Source organism: Salmo trutta, chromosome 17 (genome assembly GCF_901001165.1).
Source record: "Salmo trutta chromosome 17, fSalTru1.1, whole genome shotgun sequence".
Lineage (NCBI taxonomy): Eukaryota > Metazoa > Chordata > Actinopteri > Salmoniformes > Salmonidae > Salmo > Salmo trutta.
Window position 1 is genome coordinate 10,135,517 of NC_042973.1, and position 18,837 is coordinate 10,154,353.

An 18,837-nucleotide genomic window follows, 5' to 3' on the forward strand; every position below is an offset into this window, starting at 1 on the left:
CTGGACAAGAGAAATACCCATGTAAGAATGCTGTTCTTTGACTACAGCAACACCATAGTGCCTTCCAAGCTCATCACTAAGCTCAGGGCTTTGGGTCTAACCCCTCCCTGTTCAACTATACATCCTGACGGGCCGACCCCACGTGGTGAAGGTAGGCAACAACATCTCCACCACACTGATCCTCAAGACAGGGGTTCTACAGGGATGCGTGCTCAGCTCCTCCTGTAATCCCTGTTCACCCACGACTGCGTTTTCACGCACGGATCCAACTCAATCATCAAGTTTGCTGATGAAAACAGTGGTAGGTCTGATTACCAACAACAACGAGACAGCCTCCAGGGAGGAGGAGCGGGCTAAAGGAGGAGGTGAGGGCCCTGGTGTAGTGGTGCCAGGAAAATAACCTCAATGTTTAAAAAACAAAGGAGTTGATAGTGGACTACAGGAGGCAGCATAGAGAGCACGCCCCATCCACATCGACGGGGCCACAGTCGAAAGGGTTAAAAGCTTCAAGTTCCTCGGCGTGCACATCACTGACGACCTGAAATGGTCCCTTCATAATGACAGCATGGTGGAGAAGGTGCAACAGCGCATCTTCAACCTCAGGAGGCTGAAGAAATTTGACTTGGCCCCTATGACCCTCATGAACTTGTTCAGATGCACCATTGAGATCCTTCTGTCGGGTTGTATCACCGCCTGGTACGGCAACTGCACCGCCCGCAACCACAGGGCTACAGATGGTGGTGTGGTCAGCCCAACGCCTCACCGGGGGCACACTCCCTGCCCTCCAGGACATCTACAGCACCCGTTGTCACAGGAAGGCCAAGAAGATCATCAAGCCGGCTTCCGCCCAGTACCCTGTCCTGAACCTTAGTCACTGTTACTAGCCGGCTATCACCCGGTACTCTACCCTGCACCTTAGAGACTGCTGCCCTGTTTACAAAGTCAAGGAACACTGGTCACTTTAATAATGTCTACATACTGTTTTACCCACTTCATACTGTATTCTATTCAAGGCTCATCCTATATATACATATTTTCTGTACACATATTGTCCATACTGTCTATACACAACATTCACATACACTACACATACATACACTACACACTATACATACACTACACAGTTCACATACCTGCTCGTCGAATATCTCATTCCAAAATCATGGGCATTAATATGGAGCTGGTCCACCCTTTGCTGCTATAACAGCATCCACTCTTCTGGGAAGGCTTTTCACTAGATGTTGGAACATTGCTGCAGGGACTTCAGCCAAGAGCATTAGTGAGGTCGGCAACTGATGTTGGGCGATTAGGCCTGTCTCGCAGTTGGCGTTCTAATTCATCCCAAAGGTGTTCGATGGGGTTGAGGTCAGGGCTCTCTGTGCAGGCCAGTCAAGTTCTTCCATGCTCGACAAACCATTTCTGTATAGACCTCGCTTTGTGCACGGGGCATTGTCATGCTGAAACAGGAAAGGGCCTTCCCCAAGCTGTTGCCACAAAGTTGGAAGCACAGAATCATCTAAAATGTCATTGTATGCTGTAATGTTAAGATTTCCCTTCACTGGAACTAAGGGTTCTAGCCCGAACCATGAAAAACAACCCTAGACCATTATTCCTCCTCCACCAAACTTAACAGTTGGCACTATGCATTCGGGCAAGTAGCGTTTTCCTGGCATCCGCCAAACCCATATTCGTCCGTCGGACTGCCAGATGGTGAAGCATGATTGATCACTCCAGAGGACGTGTTTCCACTGCTCCAGATCCAGTGGCAGCGAGCTTTACACCACTCCAGCCGACGCTTGATCTTAGGCTTGTTTGAGACTGCTCGGCCATGGAAACCCATCACATCTCATCAAACTCCTGACTAATGAGGGGGATAAAACATTTTTTGATTAAGGCTGTAACGTAACAAAATGTGGAAAAAGTCAAGGGGTCTGAATTCTTTCCGAAGGCACTGTAGACAGCTTTTGGATTACTGTTACAGTGCTATTTATTTTAATTGGATTCGTGCCTATATTTCAATATTTCTTTCTTTAAATGTTGTATTATTTGTGTACTTGTTTGATGTTGTATTGCATTGTTAGGAGCTAGTAACATAAGCATGTCGCTGCACCCGCTATATCACCTGCTTAACTGGGTACACCACCGATGCACTTTGATTTGTGTTTTAACATGTTTACATTGTCATTGACACACTATCATTGTTATGAGTGCAGGGGTTTATGCGTCTCTGTGTTTGGTCCACAGACTGTCACTATGGCAGGAGATGGATACAGAGGGAAGATGTCTCCTCACACACCCAACGAGAGGTTTGAGGGAGCCACTGTGCTAAAAGCACTGCAGGTCAGCAAGCGTCTATACAGAGACACACATTGCAGGACATAAAACAAACCTCCGTTTGAAACCAGATAGTAATGATTACAGTATGAACACTTACTTAACACTTCATTTGTATTGCCCTTTTCATAAAATAATCTCTCAGTATCACTCCTTTCTTGAAGTTATCAAAAGTCACTATTTCAGTACTTTAGTAGGCAACTAGAGAATATTTTCAGGTCCTTATCAGACAACATGTTGAAGTGAATGTTTATACCATGTTTCTACTGTGGTTCTACCATGTTTCTACTGTGGTTCTACCATGTTTCTACTGTGGTTCTACCATGTTTCTACTGTGGTTCTACCATGTTTCTACTGTGGTTCTACCGTGTTTTACCATGTTTATACCATGTTTCTACTGTGTTTTACCATGTTTCTACCGGGTTTCTACTGTGGTTCTACCATGTTTCTACTGTGGTTCTACCATGTTTCTATTGTGGTTCTACCATGTTTCTATTGTGGTTCTACCATGTTTCTACTGTGGTTCTACCATGTTTCTACTGTGGTTCTACCATGTTTCTACTGTGTTTCTACTGTGGTTCTACCGTGTTTCTACTGTGGTTCTACTGTGGTTCTACCATGTTTCTACTGTGTTTTACCATGTTTATACCATGTTTCTACTGTGTTTTACCATATTTAACTGTGTTTTACCATGTTTATACCATATTTAACTGTGGTTCTACCATGTTTCTACTGTGTTCTACCATGTTTCTACTGTGGTTCTACCATGTTTCTACTGTGGTTCTACCATGTTTCTACTGTGTTCTACCATGTTTCTACTGTGGTTCTACCGTGTTTTACCATGTTTATACCATGTTTCTACTGTGGTTCTACCATGTTTCTACTGTGGTTCTACCATGTTTCTATTGTGGTTCTACCATGTTTCTACTGTGGTTCTACCATGTTTCTACTGTGGTTCTACCATGTTTCTATTGTGGTTCTACCATGTTTCTACTGTGGTTCTACCATGTTTCTACTGTGTTTTACCATGTTTCTACCGTGTTTTACCATGTTTCTACCATGTTTCTACTGTGGTTCTACCATGTTTCTACTGTGGTTCTACCATGTTTCTACTGTGGTTCTACCGTGGTTCTACTGTGGTTCTACTGTGGTTCTACCATGGTTCTACTGTATTTTACCATGTTTATACCATGTTTCTACTGTGTTTTACCATATTTAACTGTGTTTTACCATGTTTATACCATATTTAACTGTGGTTCTACCATGTTTCTACTGTGGTTCTACCATGTTTCTACTGTGGTTCTACCATGTTTCTACTGTGTTTTACCATGTTTCTACCGTGTTTCTACTGTGGTTGTACCATGTTTCTACTGTGTTTCTACTGTGTTTTACCATCTTTCTACTCTGTTTCTACTGTGTTTTGTTTCTACAATGTTGTTTCTGTGTTTTACCTTCAGTACGGCTATGAGGGCCGTGTCCCTCTGAAGAGCGCTCGTCTGTTCTATGACGTCAGCGAGAGGGCCAGGCGCATCATCGAGTCTTACTTCCTGCTCAACTCAACACTCCACTTCTCCTACACACACCTGGTGTGCCGTACCGCCATCACAGGTGAGCCAATGTCCCAGTGACCATGTCTTGTTCTAGAGGGTTTGTTCGACATTGCAGGCATATGTTAAATGACTGACCTACAAATCACCTTGCATCATACATAAGTTATTTTATTATTTGTAGATCAGTCACAACTTACCCACAATGCTTCACAGAATTGATGCTCTCAAACATGCCCATTGATTATTGTATCAATATATCTGTTGTTGAGTTCCTGCCCGACTAGATCTGTAGGCATTGCATTGCATCAACCAATGGTTGCATTCCATGTCATCGACGGTGCTTTCGAGCATCAGATGGCTGTATCATTTGATATAGCTAATATGTTAATACCAATCCATGCAATGTAGGATCTGGCATGCGTCTGCAATGTAGTCGGGCAGGAACTTGACCCTTATCAACCTTTCCTTATAGTGTCATATAACTTTGTGAGTGTCATGTGATTTTGTAAGTTTGAGCATGTTGGTTCAGTCAAATTTTGTTTGTTTGCCTCTGTGTAGGTTAAGTAAACTTAGTCTGTTTTGTGCTGTTCTGGGGTTAATAAAGTTGATCTCTGTTTGGTTCAGGGCAACAGGACCATAGAAATGACCTGAGCCATCCCATCCACGCTGACAACTGTCTGTTAGACCCAGAGGCCAACGAGTGCTGGAAAGAACCACCAGCCTACACCTACAGAGACTACAGGTTAGAGCTTATACCTTAAGCAATAAGGCCCGAGGGGGTGTGATATATGGCCAATATACCACGTCTAAGGGCTGTTTAACATTTAACATTTAAGTCATTTAGCAGACGCTCTTATCCAGAGCGACTTACAAATTGGTGCATTCACCTATAATATCCAGTAGAACAACCACTTTACAATAGTGCATCTAAATCTTTTAAAGGGGGGGGGGGTTAGAAGGATTACTTTATCCTATCCCAGGTATTCCTTAAAGAGGTGGGGTTTCAGGTGTCTCCGGAAGGTGGTGATTGACTCCGCTGTCCTGGCATCGTGAGGGAGCTTGTTCCACCATTGGGGTGCCAGAGCGGCGAACAGTTTTGACTGGGCTGAGCGGGAACTGTGCTTCCTCAGAGGTAGGGAGGCGAGCAGGCCAGAGGTGGATGAACGCAGTGCCCTTGTTTGGGTGTAGGGCCTGATCAGAGCCTGAAGGTACGGAGGTGCCGTTCCCCTCACAGCTCCGTAGGCAAGCACCATGGTCTTGTAGCGGATGCGAGCTTCAACTGGAAGCCAGTGGAGAGAGCGGAGGAGCGGGGTGACGTGAGAGAACTTGGGAAGGTTGAACACCAGACGGGCTGCGGCGTTCTGGATGAGTTGTAGGGGTTTGATGGCACAGGCAGGGAGCCCAGCCAACAGCGAGTTGCAGTAATCCAGACGGGAGATGACAAGTGCCTGGATTAGGACCTGCGCCGCTTCCTGTGTAAGGCAGGGTCGTACTCTGCGAATGTTGTAGAGCATGAACCTACAGGATCGGGTCACCGCCTTGATGTTAGTGGAGAACGACAGGGTGTTGTCCAGGATCACGCCAAGGTTCTTAGCACTCTGGGAGGAGGACACAAGGGAGTTGTCAACCGTGATGGCGAGATCATGGAACGGGCAGTCCTTCCCCGGGAGGAAGAGCAGCTCCGTCTTGCCGAGGTTCAGCTTGAGGTGGTGATCCGTCATCCACACTGATATGTCTGCCAGACATGCAGAGATGCGATTCGCCACCTGGTTGTCAGAAGGGGGAAAGGAGAAGATTAATTGTGTGTCGTCTGCATAGCAATGATAGGAGAGACCGTGTGAGGATATGACAGAGCCAAGTGACTTGGTGTATAGCGAGAATAGGAGAGGGCCTAGAACAGAGCCCTGGGGGACACCATTGGTGAGAGCACGTGGTGCGGAGACAGATTCTCGCCACGCCACCTGGTAGGAGCGACCTGTCAGGTAGGACGCAATCCAAGCGTGGGCCGCGCCGGAGATGCCCAGCTCGGAGAGGGTGGAGAGGAGGATCTGATGGTTCACAGTATCAAAGGCAGCAGATAGGTCTAGAAGGATGAGAGCAGAGGAGAGAGAGTTAGCTTTAGCAGTGCGGAGAGCCTCCGTGACACAGAGAAGAGCAGTCTCAGTTGAATGCCCAGTCTTGAAACCTGACTGATTAGGATCAAGAAGGTCGTTCTGAGAGAGATAGCAGGAGAGCTGGCCAAGGACGGCACGTTCAAGAGTTTTGGAGAGAAAAGAAAGAAGGGATACTGGTCTGTAGTTGTTGACATCGGAGGGATCGAGTGTAGGTTTTTTCAGAAGGGGTGCAACTCTCGCTCTCTTGAAGACGGAAGGGACGTAGCCAGCGGTCAAGGATGAGTTGATGAGCGAGGTGAGGTAGGGGAGAAGGTCTCCGGAAATGGTCTGGAGAAGAGAGGAGGGGATAGGGTCAAGTGGGCAGGTTGTTTGGCGGCCGGCCGTCACAAGACGCGAGATTTCATCTGGAGAGAGAGGGGAGAAAGAGGTCAAAGCACAGGGTAGGGCAGTGTGAGCAGGACCAGCGGTGTCGCTTGACTTAGCAAACGAGGATCGGATGTCGTCAACCTTCTTTTCAAAATGGTTGACGAAGTCATCCGCAGTGAGGGAGGAGGGGGGGGGGAGGGGGAGGAGGATTCAGGAGGGAGGATAAGGTAGCAAAAAGCTTCCTAGGGTTAGAGGCAGATGCTTGGAATTTAGAGTGGTAGAAAGTGGCTTTAGCAGCAGAGACAGAAGAGGAAAATGTAGAGAGGAGGGAGTGAAAGGATGCGAGGTCCGCAGGGAGGCGAGTTTTCCTCCATTTCCGCTCGGCTGCCCGGAGCCCTGTTCTGTGAGCTCGCAGTGAGTCGTCGAGCCACGGAGCAGGAGGGGAGGACCGAGCCGGCCTGGAGGATAGGGGACAGAGAAAATCAAAGGATGCAGAGAGGGAGGAGAGGAGGGTTGAGGAGGCAAAATCAGGAGATAGGTTGGAGAAGGTTTGAGCAGAGGGAAGAGATGATAGGATGGAAGAGGAGAGAGTAGCAGGAGAGAGAGAGCGAAGGTTGGGACGGCGCAATACCATCCGAGTAGGGGCAGAGTGAGAAGTTTTTGATGAGAGCGAGAGGGAAAAGGATACAAGGTAGTGGTCGGAGACTTGGAGAGGAGTTGCAATGAGATTAGTGTTCTTAGGCACACCGCATTGCGTCATGCATAGATACAGCCCTCAGCCGTGGTATATTTGCCATATATCACAAAATCCTGAGGTGCCTTATTGCTATTATAATCTGGTTACCAACATAATTAGAGCAGTAAAAATAAATGTTTTGTCATACCCATGGTATACCGTCTGATATACCACGGCTTTCAGCCAATCAGCATTCAGGGCTCGAACCACCCAGTTTATAATGGATCTTAGGGTTGAAGCTTAGTTCTGGTCCAAGGCTAAGCTGCTTCCTAACTACACTGAACAAAAATTGAAACGCAACATGCAACAATTTCAGATTTTACTGAGTTACAGTTCATATAAGGAAATCAGTTAATTGAAATAAATTCATTAGGCCCTAATATTTGGATTTCACATGACTGGAAATACAGATATGCATCTGTTGGTCACAAATACCTTTTTTTAAAAAAGGTAGGTGCGTGGATCAGAAAAGTAGTCAGTATCTGAAGAGACCACTATTTGCCTCATGCAGTGCGACACATCTCCTTCGTGTATGGTTTGATCAGGCTGTTGACTGTGGCCTGTGGAATGTTGTCCCACTCCTCTTCAATGGCTGTGTGAAGTTGCTGGATATTGGCGCGAACTGGAAAATGCTGTTGTATACGTTGATCCAGAGCATCCCAAACATGCTCTACGGGTGACATGTCTGGTGAGTATGCAGACCATGGAAGAACTGGGACAATTTCAGCATCCAGGAATAGTGTACAGATCCTTGCGACATGGGGCTGTGCATTATCATGCTGAAACATGAGGTGATGGTGGCAGATGAATGGCACGACAATGGGCCTCAGGATCTCATCACGGTATCTCTGTTCATTCAAATTGCCATCAATAAAATGTAATTGTGTTAGTTTTCCATAGCTTATGCCTGCCCATACCATAACCCCACCGCCACCATGGGGCACTCTGTTTACAACGTTGACATCAGCAAACTGCTCGCCCACATGACGCCATACATTTTTGAGAAAAAGCTTCTTTTTTTGTGGCATTGTATTGTGGGACAAAACTGCACATTTTAGATTGTCTTTTTATTGTCCCCAGCATAAGGTGCACCTGTGTAATGATCATGCTGTTTAGTCAGCTTCTTGATATGCCACACCTGTCAGGTGGATGGATTATCTTGGCGAAGGAGAAATGCTCACTAACAGGGATGTAAACAAATATTTGTGCACGGAATTTGAGAGAAATAAACTTTTAGTGCGTATGCAACATTTATGGAATCTTTTATTTCAGCTCATGAAACATGAGACCAACACTTTACATGTTGCGTTTATATTTTTTATTCAGTATACATTGAAATGTACTCATGCTACCAATGGCACCATACTATTCCATTACCTAGTGTTCCATAAGCATGGCCAGTATACATTTCCAATGGTTTTCATTGTGTTCTCAGTGCTCTGTTGTACCTGAATGGAGACTTTGAGGGCGGGGAGTTCATCTTCACAGAAATGGATGCCAAAACAGTCACAGTGAGTCCTCTCCTGAGAAGGGACATTTTTTGTTGGCTGTATTTCCTGACATTTTTATTAGTTTTACTATCTTACCCTTTCTTCTGTACTTTTTCATGGCAAGTTTCTGTCATTTGGAACTTAGTGTATATAAAGCTGGAGCTTTCCACATCCACTGTGATCCCATTTCATAACGACAGTCAGGTGTGACCATGGTCTCCCCCTCCTCCCCCAGGCTCAGGTGAAGCCAAAGTGTGGTCGTATGGTGGGCTTCTCGTCTGGAGGGGAGAACCCCCATGGGGTGAGGGCCGTCACCAGGGGGCAGAGGTGTGCCGTGGCCCTGTGGTTCACCTTGGACCCCCTCTTCAGAGAACTGGTAAACTGTCATGATGACCCCATCTATCATAATATCTTTCATAGTGACACATATAGAGGATAGTATATCATGCTATGTATATTATTGCTTTTTGTTTATGAAGATGTTTATTGGTATTTGTTTATGAAGATGTTTATTGGTATTTGTTTATGAAGATGTTTATTGGTATTTATTTAGGAAGATGTTTATTGGTATTTATTTAGGAGTATGTTTATTGGTATTTGTTTAGGAGTATGTTTATTGGTATTTATTTAGGAAGATGTTTATTGGTATTTGTTTAGGAAGATGTTTATTGGTATTTGTTTAGGAGTATGTTTATTGGTATTTATTTAGGAAGATGTTTATTGGTATTTGTTTAGGAGTATGTTTATTGGTATTTATTTAGGAAGATGTTTATTGGTATTTGTTTAGGAGTATGTTTATTGGTATTTGTTTAGGAGTATGTTTATTGGTATTTGTTTAGGAGTATGTTTATTGGTATTTGTTTAGGAGTATGTTTATTGGTATTTGTTTAGGAGTATGTTTATTGGTATTTGTTTAGGAGTATGTTTATTGGTATTTGTTTAGAGAGATGTTTGTATCATAATACATTGTTCCTGTTTTTTCCCCTCCCCTCCCCTCTCCCCCCTCTCTCCTCCAGGAGCGTCTACAGGCTGATGAGGTGGTGCAGGCATTGGACAACCAGAGCAGCCAATCAAAGTGGGACACGAGCCTCAACATCAACCCCAAAGATGAACTGTAGTAGCCAACCAACACCCAGCTCTGCATCCCCCAAATCTTTATCTGTCTATTTATTTAATGAAGTTTGGATCAGAACAATTTTATTTTTGTACTGTTTGATGTGCAGGTTATATCGTTGTTGTTCTTAGTTTTGTTGTCATCGTGGCTTTAGTGTTGTTGTGATTTTTATTTATGTAAATACCAGTACTTGAGTTCCCATTTGGGTCTTAGTCACTAGAGAGAAAAACTATCTCTGTTGGGTTGAAACCCAGTCATTGTGCCTCACACTTTAAAGTTCCAGGTCACCTTGTGATGAACTTTAAAGTTCCAGGTCACCTTTGTGATGAACATTAAAGTGCCAGGTCACTTTGTGATTCATATACGAGGTTGTTACAATCCCACCCTGTCCTACATACGTCCAGTTCGTACTGCACTGTGAACAAGCCAAAGAGAAGAACGCCAGTTGTTTCTCTCTGTTATAAAAAATAAATGTCTGTTTATGCTTTGGTTTATAATGTTTAAAACATGCACTCATAAAACAATATTTCTTTCAGGCGGAGTGTAAACACAGTAAATGTTTATCTATTTATTCATTGAAATATTGTCTTGAATATGCATTTACCGAGAGAAAGATGTCGGGCATTATTTTTACAAACAGGGAGCTATAATCCTTTTCAGTGACGGACAGTAATGTCTGATCTTATCTGTCCCGACTTTATGTGCACTTCCTGTTTGTAGTGTGATAAAGACGTCATCACTCCCTAGCTCTGGTCCATGACGTTTGTGCGTCTTACTAGTGTTAGCAAGCCTTAGTAACGCCTCGGACCAGAGCTAATCCCTCCAACACAGAGTAAGATAACTGTTTACAAGTTAGCTGACACAATGATGTGTGTTTTAAAGATAGACAGCTGCTATTGCAATTGTCGGCATTTGATATTAGAACCTTTTTAATAAAAGATGTAATTTATTCCTGTTTAAAGGAATGATTATTTTAAGGTGGCGTAACAAGTGTCCTTTCCTTTCAAAACGTCCTCATTTCATGGGTAACAATAGACAGGCACTGTTCTAGTCCAATGGAAAGAATGTGCCTTGTGTGTACTGTGATATTTCAATGATACAACTGCTAACTAAATGTAACTTATCATTTTAAGTTAATAGAGTAGGGTTTTAGCTTATCTTTTGATAGGGAGGATGGCCACTTTTGTCTAACTAATATTTAAATATGAATTGCTGTAACACAAACAAATTGTTGTATCCATCTCTTTTGTTGTAATGTGTAATAAACTAAAAAGACAATATTGCATAAAATAGTTTTAACTGTATCCTTCATTTGGGAATGTGTACATTGTTTACAGTTTGTCAACACATTTTAAATAGGTTCAGTTAACAAACATTTAGAGAAGTGGTTTTTGCAAAAATGTATTCGAAAATCTAGACATGAATATGACAGCAGTAAATCATTAAATCCTTTTTCTATACTGAACAAAAATATAAACGCAACATGTAAAGTGTTGGTCCCATGTTTCATGAGCTGAAATAAAAGATGCACGAAATGTTCCATACGCACAAAAAACGTATTTCTCTCAAATTTGTTTACATCCCTGTTAATGAGCATTTCTCCTTTGCCAAGATAATCTATCCACCTGACAGGTGTGGCATATAAAGAAGCTGATTAAACAGCATGATCATTACACAGGTGCACCTTGTGCTGGGGACAATAAAAGGACACTCTAAAATGTGCAGTTTTGTCATACAACACAATGCTACAGATGCCTTATGTTTTGAGGGAGCATGCAATTGGCATGCTGACTGCAGGAATGTCCACCAGAGTTGTTGTCAGAGAATTTTATGTTAATTTCTCTACCATGTGCAGCCTCCATCGTTTTAGAGAATTTGGCAGTACCTCCAACCTGCCTCACAACCGCAGACCACATGTAACCACACCAGCCCAGGACCCCCACATCCGGCTTCTTCACCTGCGGGATGGTCTGAGACCAGCCAACCGGAAAGCTGATGAAACTGGGTTTGCACAACCAAAGAATTTCTGCACAAACTGCCAGAAACCGTCTCAGGGAAGCTCATCTGTGTCCTCACCAGGGTCTTGACCTGACTGCAGCATCTGTACACAGTTCCTGGAAGCTAAAAATGTCCCAGTTCTTCCAAGGCCTGAATACTCGCCAGACATGTCACCCATTGAGCACGTTTAGGATGCTCTGGATAAACGTGTACGACAGTGTGTTACAGTTACTGACAACAAATTCACACAGCCATTGAAGAGGAGTGGGACAACATTCCACAGGCCACAATAAACAGCCTGATCAACTCTATGCAAAGGAGATGTGTCGTGCTGCATGAGGCAAATGTTGGTCACACCAGATATAGTCCTAGTCTGGGTTTTTCTGATCCAAGTCGCTACTTTTTTTTAGGTATATGTGACCAACAGATGCATATTTATATTCTGAGTTGTGAAATCCATAGAGTAGGGCCTAATAAGTTTATTTCAATTGACTGATTTCCTTATACTGTATGAACTGTAACTCAGTAAAATCTTTGAAATTGTTGCATGTTGAGTTTATTTTTGTTCAGGGTAATTACACATTATATATACATTATCGAGCCATCTTTCTTTTTAAATCTCTAACATCTATAGTCATCTATGTCACTACTATAAATGAATAAACGTAAGAATAAACTTAAAAACACTCTTGACAAACAATTTAGGGTTTGATTCAATCCGTATCGCCGAAGTTGAATCGAGCCCTTAAAGTTATTATGGTAACAGCAGCAATATGGCTTCCCACACTGGGACTGTCTACCCACACTGAGACTTCATACTAGCCCTGAGACTGCCTACTAGCCCTGAGACTGCCTACTAGCCCTGAGACTGCCTACTAGCCCTGAGACTGCCTACTAGTCCTGAGACTGCCTACTAGCCCTGAGACTGCCTACTAGTCCTGAGACTGCCTACTAGCCCTGAGACGACTGCCTACTAGCCCTGAGACGACTGCCTACTAGCCCTGAGACTGCCTACTAGCCCTGAGACTGCCTACTAGCCCTGAGACTGCCTACTAGTCCTGAGACTGCCTACTAGCCCTGAGACGACTGCCTACTAGCCCTGAGACTGCCTACTAGTCCTGAGACTGCCTACTAGCCCTGAGACAACAGCCTACTAGCCCTGAGACAACAGCCTACTAGCCCTGAGACGACTGCCTACTAGCCCTGAGACAACAGCCTACTAGTCCTGAGACAACTGCCTACTAGCCCTGAGACAACTGCCTACTAGCCCTGAGACGACTGCCTACTAGCCCTGAGACTGCCTACTAGCCCTGAGACAACTGCCTACTAGCCCTGAGACAACAACCTACTAGCCCTGAGACTGCCTACTAGCCCTGAGACTGCCTACTAGCCCTGAGACTGCCTACTAGCCCTGAGACTGCCTACTAGCCCTGAGACAACTGCCTACTAGCCCTGAGACTGCCTACTAGCCCTGAGACGACTGCCTAGTAGTCCTGAGACGACTGCCTACTAGCCCTGAGAGGGGGCAACATCAGGCTGTGGCTCTCCATGTCCTTCAGGCTGACCGTCTGTCTTCCCTCCCCACCTCCACCTCCAGGCTTGCTACCCTGCCCTCCTCCTTCAGCTTCATGTGGGGAGATTGTCAGCTCAGAGTGCTTACCCGACACCTCCCTCTCTACCTCCATGTCCTTGCCGTTGATCGGGCTGTGGCACTCCTGTACTACCACCTCTGTCCTGTGGGTGGCGCCACTGTAGCTCTCGCTATACTTCAACGGGGGCATCACCAGATCCACCAGCGTTTCTTTGAAGTGAAGGCGTCGGCGCAGAGTCATGTCCGGTGCTTGCTGATCCCCCAGCAGCCGATTGGCCAGCTGGATCTTCTCCATTATGTACTTCTCTTCGTCAGGTTGGTCCTCCAGCACCGGAGGGGGCAGAGCTACAGAGGATCCGCCCTTATATGGACTGTCTCAGTTGGAGTCGAACTCCAGAGTTTCCAAAAGCGAGGGCCACCTCTCCTCCTTGCACGCTCTCTTCTCCTATTTTGGGCTTTTCTTGTCCTTCCTTCCTCGCTTATTGTTCTCCTCTTCCTCCTCCTCCTTGTCTATTTCGACGTTGATGTCCTCATAGTCAGGGTGCTGTTGAGGAGGAACAACGGTTCATTATCATTAGTGCACACTGTAGCAAAACGTTTTTATTGGCCAAATGTCCAGTTTTGTAACGTTTGCTATCGTTCGGTTCCGAGTGAATACATCCCAGGAGAGATCTGAGTGATAGTTATATCTACCCGAGTCTCTCAACAGATAGTGTGTTAGCAAGCAATATGTTAATTAGGTACTTTGACGACTTTGTGTGTGTCTGTGTGTGGTTATCAATAATTTATCCAGTGCAGAGCCATATTCCCTGACACAGTGAAAGTTAAGTGTCTGAATGTGACTCAGTAGCTAGGTTTCCGTCCAATTGGAAAATATTCTACATTCTGCATGACTCCCACCAGAGATGTTTCCTAGAAATGTACTTGTTGGGGATTAAAAAAAAAAAAAACTGTGCGGAATGACGTAGTGCACATAAACATACCTTTTCCACTTCATTTCCCATGTATCAAATAAAAAATACTTTGTGAGAGACATGCCGACTGTGTGTGTGCGTGCGTGCGTGCGTGCGTGTGTGTGCTGCTATCAATAATATATCCAGTGCAGAGCCGTATTCAAGACCCTCGATATTTATTGGAAAGGAGCATCAAGCTCATCACCTTGCACTTTCACCCCCCTGTGAAGTTCACCATCATTTATTTAATCTGTAGCCTAATAAACTGCATGTTTTCCTGACCAGTCATCGCATGACTTCACATTTACTTCGATTTTATCAATATTTGCGCATTGAAAGTGTTTCCACCGACATTTCTCTGATAATTAATTTTACCGACACAAAAAGATCCCACCTTTCCATCAGGCCTCTCGTGACATTTTTAATCCGGCATGTACTTAAGTCACATAATAATGTTGGAAACCTGGTTAGTGACATGGATTCACACTCAGACACTGAGACGTGGCACACAAGGAGTACAACACCCCACTCTGACAGACAGAGGAAGAGACGGGCGACCCACCAGCCCACTGACCTACTGCCACACTCCTCCCCTCCTCACTGATCAGCCAATCCCCACTGACCTACTGCCAGTCACTCCTCACTGATCAGCCAATCCCCACTGACCTACTCCCAGTCACTCCTCCCCTCCTCACTGATCAGCCAATCCCCACTGACCTACTGCCAGTCACTCCTCCCCTCCTCACTGATCAGCCAATCCCCACTGACCTACTGCCAGTCACTCCTCCCCTCCTCACTGATCAGCCAATCCCCACTGACCTACTCCCAGTCACTCCTCCCCTCCTCACTGATCAACCAATCCCCACTGACCTACTCCCAGTCACTCCTCCCCTCCTCACTGATCAGCCAATCCCCACTGACCTACTCCCAGTCACTCCTCACTGATCAACCAATCCCCACTGACCTACTGCCAGTCACTCCTCCCCTCCTCACTGATCAGCCAATCCCCACTGACCTACTGCCAGTCACTCCTCCCGTCCTCACTGATCAGCCAATCCCCACTGACCTACTCCCACACTCCTCCCCTCCTCACTGATCAACCAATCCCCACTGACCTACTCCCAGTCACTCCTCCCCTCCTCACTGATCAGCCAATCCCCACTGACCTATCCCAGTCACTCCTCACTGATCAACCAATCCCCACTGACCTACTGCCAGTCACTCCTCCCCTCCTTACTGATCAGCCAATCCCCACTGACCTACTGCCAGTCACTCCTCCCCTCCTCACTGATCAGCCAATCCCCACTGACCTACTGCCAGTCACTCCTCCCCTCCTCACTGATCAACCAATCCCCACTGACCTACTGCCAGTCACTCCTCCCCTCCTCACTGATCAGCCAATCCCCACTGACCTACTGCCACACTCCTCCCCTCCTCACTGATCAGCCAATCCCCACTGACCTACTGCCAGTCACTCCTCACTGATCAGCCAATCCCCACTGACCTACTCCCAGTCACTCCTCCCCTCCTCACTGATCAGCCAATCCCCACTGACCTACTGCCAGTCACTCCTCCCCTCCTCACTGATCAGCCAATCCCCACTGACCTACTGCCAGTCACTCCTCCCCTCCTCACTGATCAGCCAATCCCCACCGACCTACTCCCAGTCACTCCTCCCCTCCTCACTGATCAACCAATCCCCACTGACCTACTCCCAGTCACTCCTCCCCTCCTCACTGATCAGCCAATCCCCACTGACCTACTCCCAGTCACTCCTCACTGATCAACCAATCCCCACTGACCTACTGCCAGTCACTCCTCCCCTCCTCACTGATCAGCCAATCCCCACTGACCTACTGCCAGTCACTCCTCCCGTCCTCACTGATCAGCCAATCCCCACTGACCTACTCCCACACTCCTCCCCTCCTCACTGATCAACCAATCCCCACTGACCTACTCCCAGTCACTCCTCCCCTCCTCACTGATCAGCCAATCCCCACTGACCTACTCCCAGTCACTCCTCACTGATCAACCAATCCCCACTGACCTACTGCCAGTCACTCCTCCCCTCCTTACTGATCAGCCAATCCCCACTGACCTACTGCCAGTCACTCCTCCCCTCCTCACTGATCAGCCAATCCCCACTGACCTACTGCCAGTCACTCCTCCCCTCCTCACTGATCAACCAATCCCCACTGACCTACTGCCAGTCACTCCTCCCCTCCTCACTGATCAGCCAATCCCCACTGACCTACTCCCACACTCCTCCCCTCCTCACTGATCAACCAATCCCCACTGACCTACTGCCAGTCACTCCTCCCCTCCTCACTGATCAGCCAATCCCCACTGACCTACTCCCAGTCACTCCTCCCCTCCTCACTGATCAACCAATTCCCACTGACCTACCAGGCCTTTGCTCCTCCCCTCCTCACTGATCAGCCAATCCCCACTGACCTACTGCCAGTCACTCCTCCCCTCCTCACTGATCAACCAATCCCCACTGACCTACTGCCAGTCACTCCTCCCCTCCTCACTGATCAACCAATCCCCACTGACCTACTGCCAGTCACTCCTCCCCTCCTCACTGATCAACCAATCCCCACTGACCTACTGCCAGTCACTCCTCCCCTCCTCACTGATCAGCCAATCCCCAATGACCTACTGCCAGTCACTCCTCCCCTCCTCACTGATCAGCCAATCCCCACTGACCTACTGCCAGTCACTCCTCCCCTCCTCACTGATCAGCCAATCCCCACTGACCAACTGCCAGTCACTCCTCCCCTCCTCACTGATCAGCCAATCCCCACTGACCTACTGCCAGTCACTCCTCCCCTCCTCACTGATTAGCCAATCCCCACTGACCTACTCCCAGTCACTCCTCCCCTCCTCACTGATCAGCCAATCCTCACTGACCTACTGCCAGTCACTCCTCCCCTCCTCACTGATCAGCCAATCCCCACTGACCTACTGCCAGTCACTCCTCCCCTCCTCACTGATCAACCAATCCCCACTGATCTACTGCCAGTCACTTCTCCCCTCCTCACTGATCAGCCAATCCCCACTGATCTACTGCCAGTCACTCCTCACTGATCAACCAATCCCCACTGACCTACTGCCAGTCACTCCTCCCCTCCTCACTGATCAGCCAATCCCCACTGACCTACTGCCAGTCACTCCTCCCGTCCTCACTGATCAGCCAATCCCCACTGACCTACTCCCACACTCCTCCCCTCCTCACTGATCAACCAATCCCCACTGACCTACTCCCAGTCACTCCTCCCCTCCTCACTGATCAGCCAATCCCCACTGACCTACTCCCAGTCACTCCTCACTGATCAACCAATCCCCACTGAACTACTGCCAGTCACTCCTCCCCTCCTTACTGATCAGCCAATCCCCACTGACCTACTGCCAGTCACTCCTCCCCTCCTCACTGATCAGCCAATCCCCACTGACCTACTGCCAGTCACTCCTCCCCTCCTCACTGATCAACCAATCCCCACTGACCTACTGCCAGTCACTCCTCCCCTCCTCACTGATCAGCCAATCCCCACTGACCTACTCCCACACTCCTCCCCTCCTCACTGATCAACCAATCCCCACTGACCTACTGCCAGTCACTCCTCCCCTCCTCACTGATCAGCCAATCCCCACTGACCTACTCCCAGTCACTCCTCCCCTCCTCACTGATCAACCAATTCCCACTGACCTACCAGGCCTTTGCTCCTCCCCTCCTCACTGATCAGCCAATCCCCACTGACCTACTGCCAGTCACTCCTCCCCTCCTCACTGATCAACCAATCCCCACTGACCTACTGCCAGTCACTCCTCCCCTCCTCACTGATCAACCAATCCCCACTGACCTACTGCCAGTCACTCCTCCCCTCCTCACTGATCAACCAATCCCCACTGACCTACTGCCAGTCACTCCTCCCCTCCTCACTGATCAGCCAATCCCCAATGACCTACTGCCAGTCACTCCTCCCCTCCTCACTGATCAGCCAATCCCCACTGACCTACTGCCAGTCACTCCTCCCCTCCTCACTGATCAGCCAATCCCCACTGACCAACTGCCAGTCACTCCTCCCCTCCTCACTGATCAGCCAATCCCCACTGACCTACTGCCAGTCACTCCTCCCCTCCTCACTGATTAGCCAATCCCCACTGACCTACTCCCAGTCACTCCTCCCCTCCTCACTGATCAGCCAATCCTCACTGACCTACTGCCAGTCACTCCTCCCCTCCTCACTGATCAGCCAATCCCCACTGACCTACTGCCAGTCACTCCTCCCCTCCTCACTGATCAACCAATCCCCACTGATCTACTGCCAGTCACTTCTCCCCTCCTCACTGATCAGCCAATCCCCACTGATCTACTGCCAGTCACTTCTCCCCTCCTCACTGATCAGCCAATCCCCACTGACCTCCTCCCAGTCACTCCTCCCCTCCTCACTGATCAGCCAATCCCCACTGACCTACTCCCAGTCACTCCTCCCCTCCTCACTGATCAACCAATCCCCACTGACCTACTCCCAGTCACTCCTCCCCTCCTCACTGATCAGCCAATCCCCACTGACCTCCTCCCAGTCAC

The 18,837-nt window shown here is 47.4% G+C and overlaps 2 protein-coding genes across 2 annotated transcripts in view; one reads left to right on the plus strand and one right to left on the minus strand.

Annotated features, from left to right (window-relative positions):
* Positions 1–10,994, plus strand: part of p3h2 (prolyl 3-hydroxylase 2) — a 115,157-nt gene extending 104,163 nt beyond the window's left edge. Inside the window, exons 10-15 of the mRNA XM_029695581.1 lie at positions 2,245–2,340; positions 3,792–3,942; positions 4,509–4,626; positions 8,536–8,611; positions 8,826–8,966; positions 9,607–10,994. Of these exons, the coding sequence (XP_029551441.1) occupies positions 2,245–2,340; positions 3,792–3,942; positions 4,509–4,626; positions 8,536–8,611; positions 8,826–8,966; positions 9,607–9,708 (684 nt within the window). The 3' untranslated portion in view covers positions 9,709–10,994. The remainder of the gene's footprint in view (positions 1–2,244; positions 2,341–3,791; positions 3,943–4,508; positions 4,627–8,535; positions 8,612–8,825; positions 8,967–9,606) is intronic.
* A 2,192-nt stretch (positions 10,995–13,186) lies between these two features.
* Positions 13,187–14,297, minus strand: LOC115151252 (coiled-coil domain-containing protein 181-like). The gene is made up of 3 exons (XM_029695208.1): positions 14,277–14,297; positions 13,750–13,837; positions 13,187–13,638 (listed from the first exon to the last, which is right to left on the minus strand). Exons 1-3 carry the CDS (start codon positions 14,295–14,297, stop codon positions 13,187–13,189), a joined length of 561 nt encoding a protein of 186 aa, XP_029551068.1.
* Positions 14,298–18,837: the final 4,540 nt, after the last annotated feature.

Coding starts and splice junctions, on each gene's coding strand:
- LOC115151252 (XM_029695208.1), bottom strand. CDS start 14,297: ATGGGAAATGAAGTGGAAAAG. Junction 13,838..14,276: donor TGGGAAATGAAGTGGAAAAG/GTATGTTTATGT, acceptor CCTCCTCAACAG/CACCCTGACTATGAGGACAT. Junction 13,639..13,749: donor AGGAAGGAAGGACAAGAAAA/GCCCAAAATAGG, acceptor GATCCTCTGTAG/CTCTGCCCCCTCCGGTGCTG.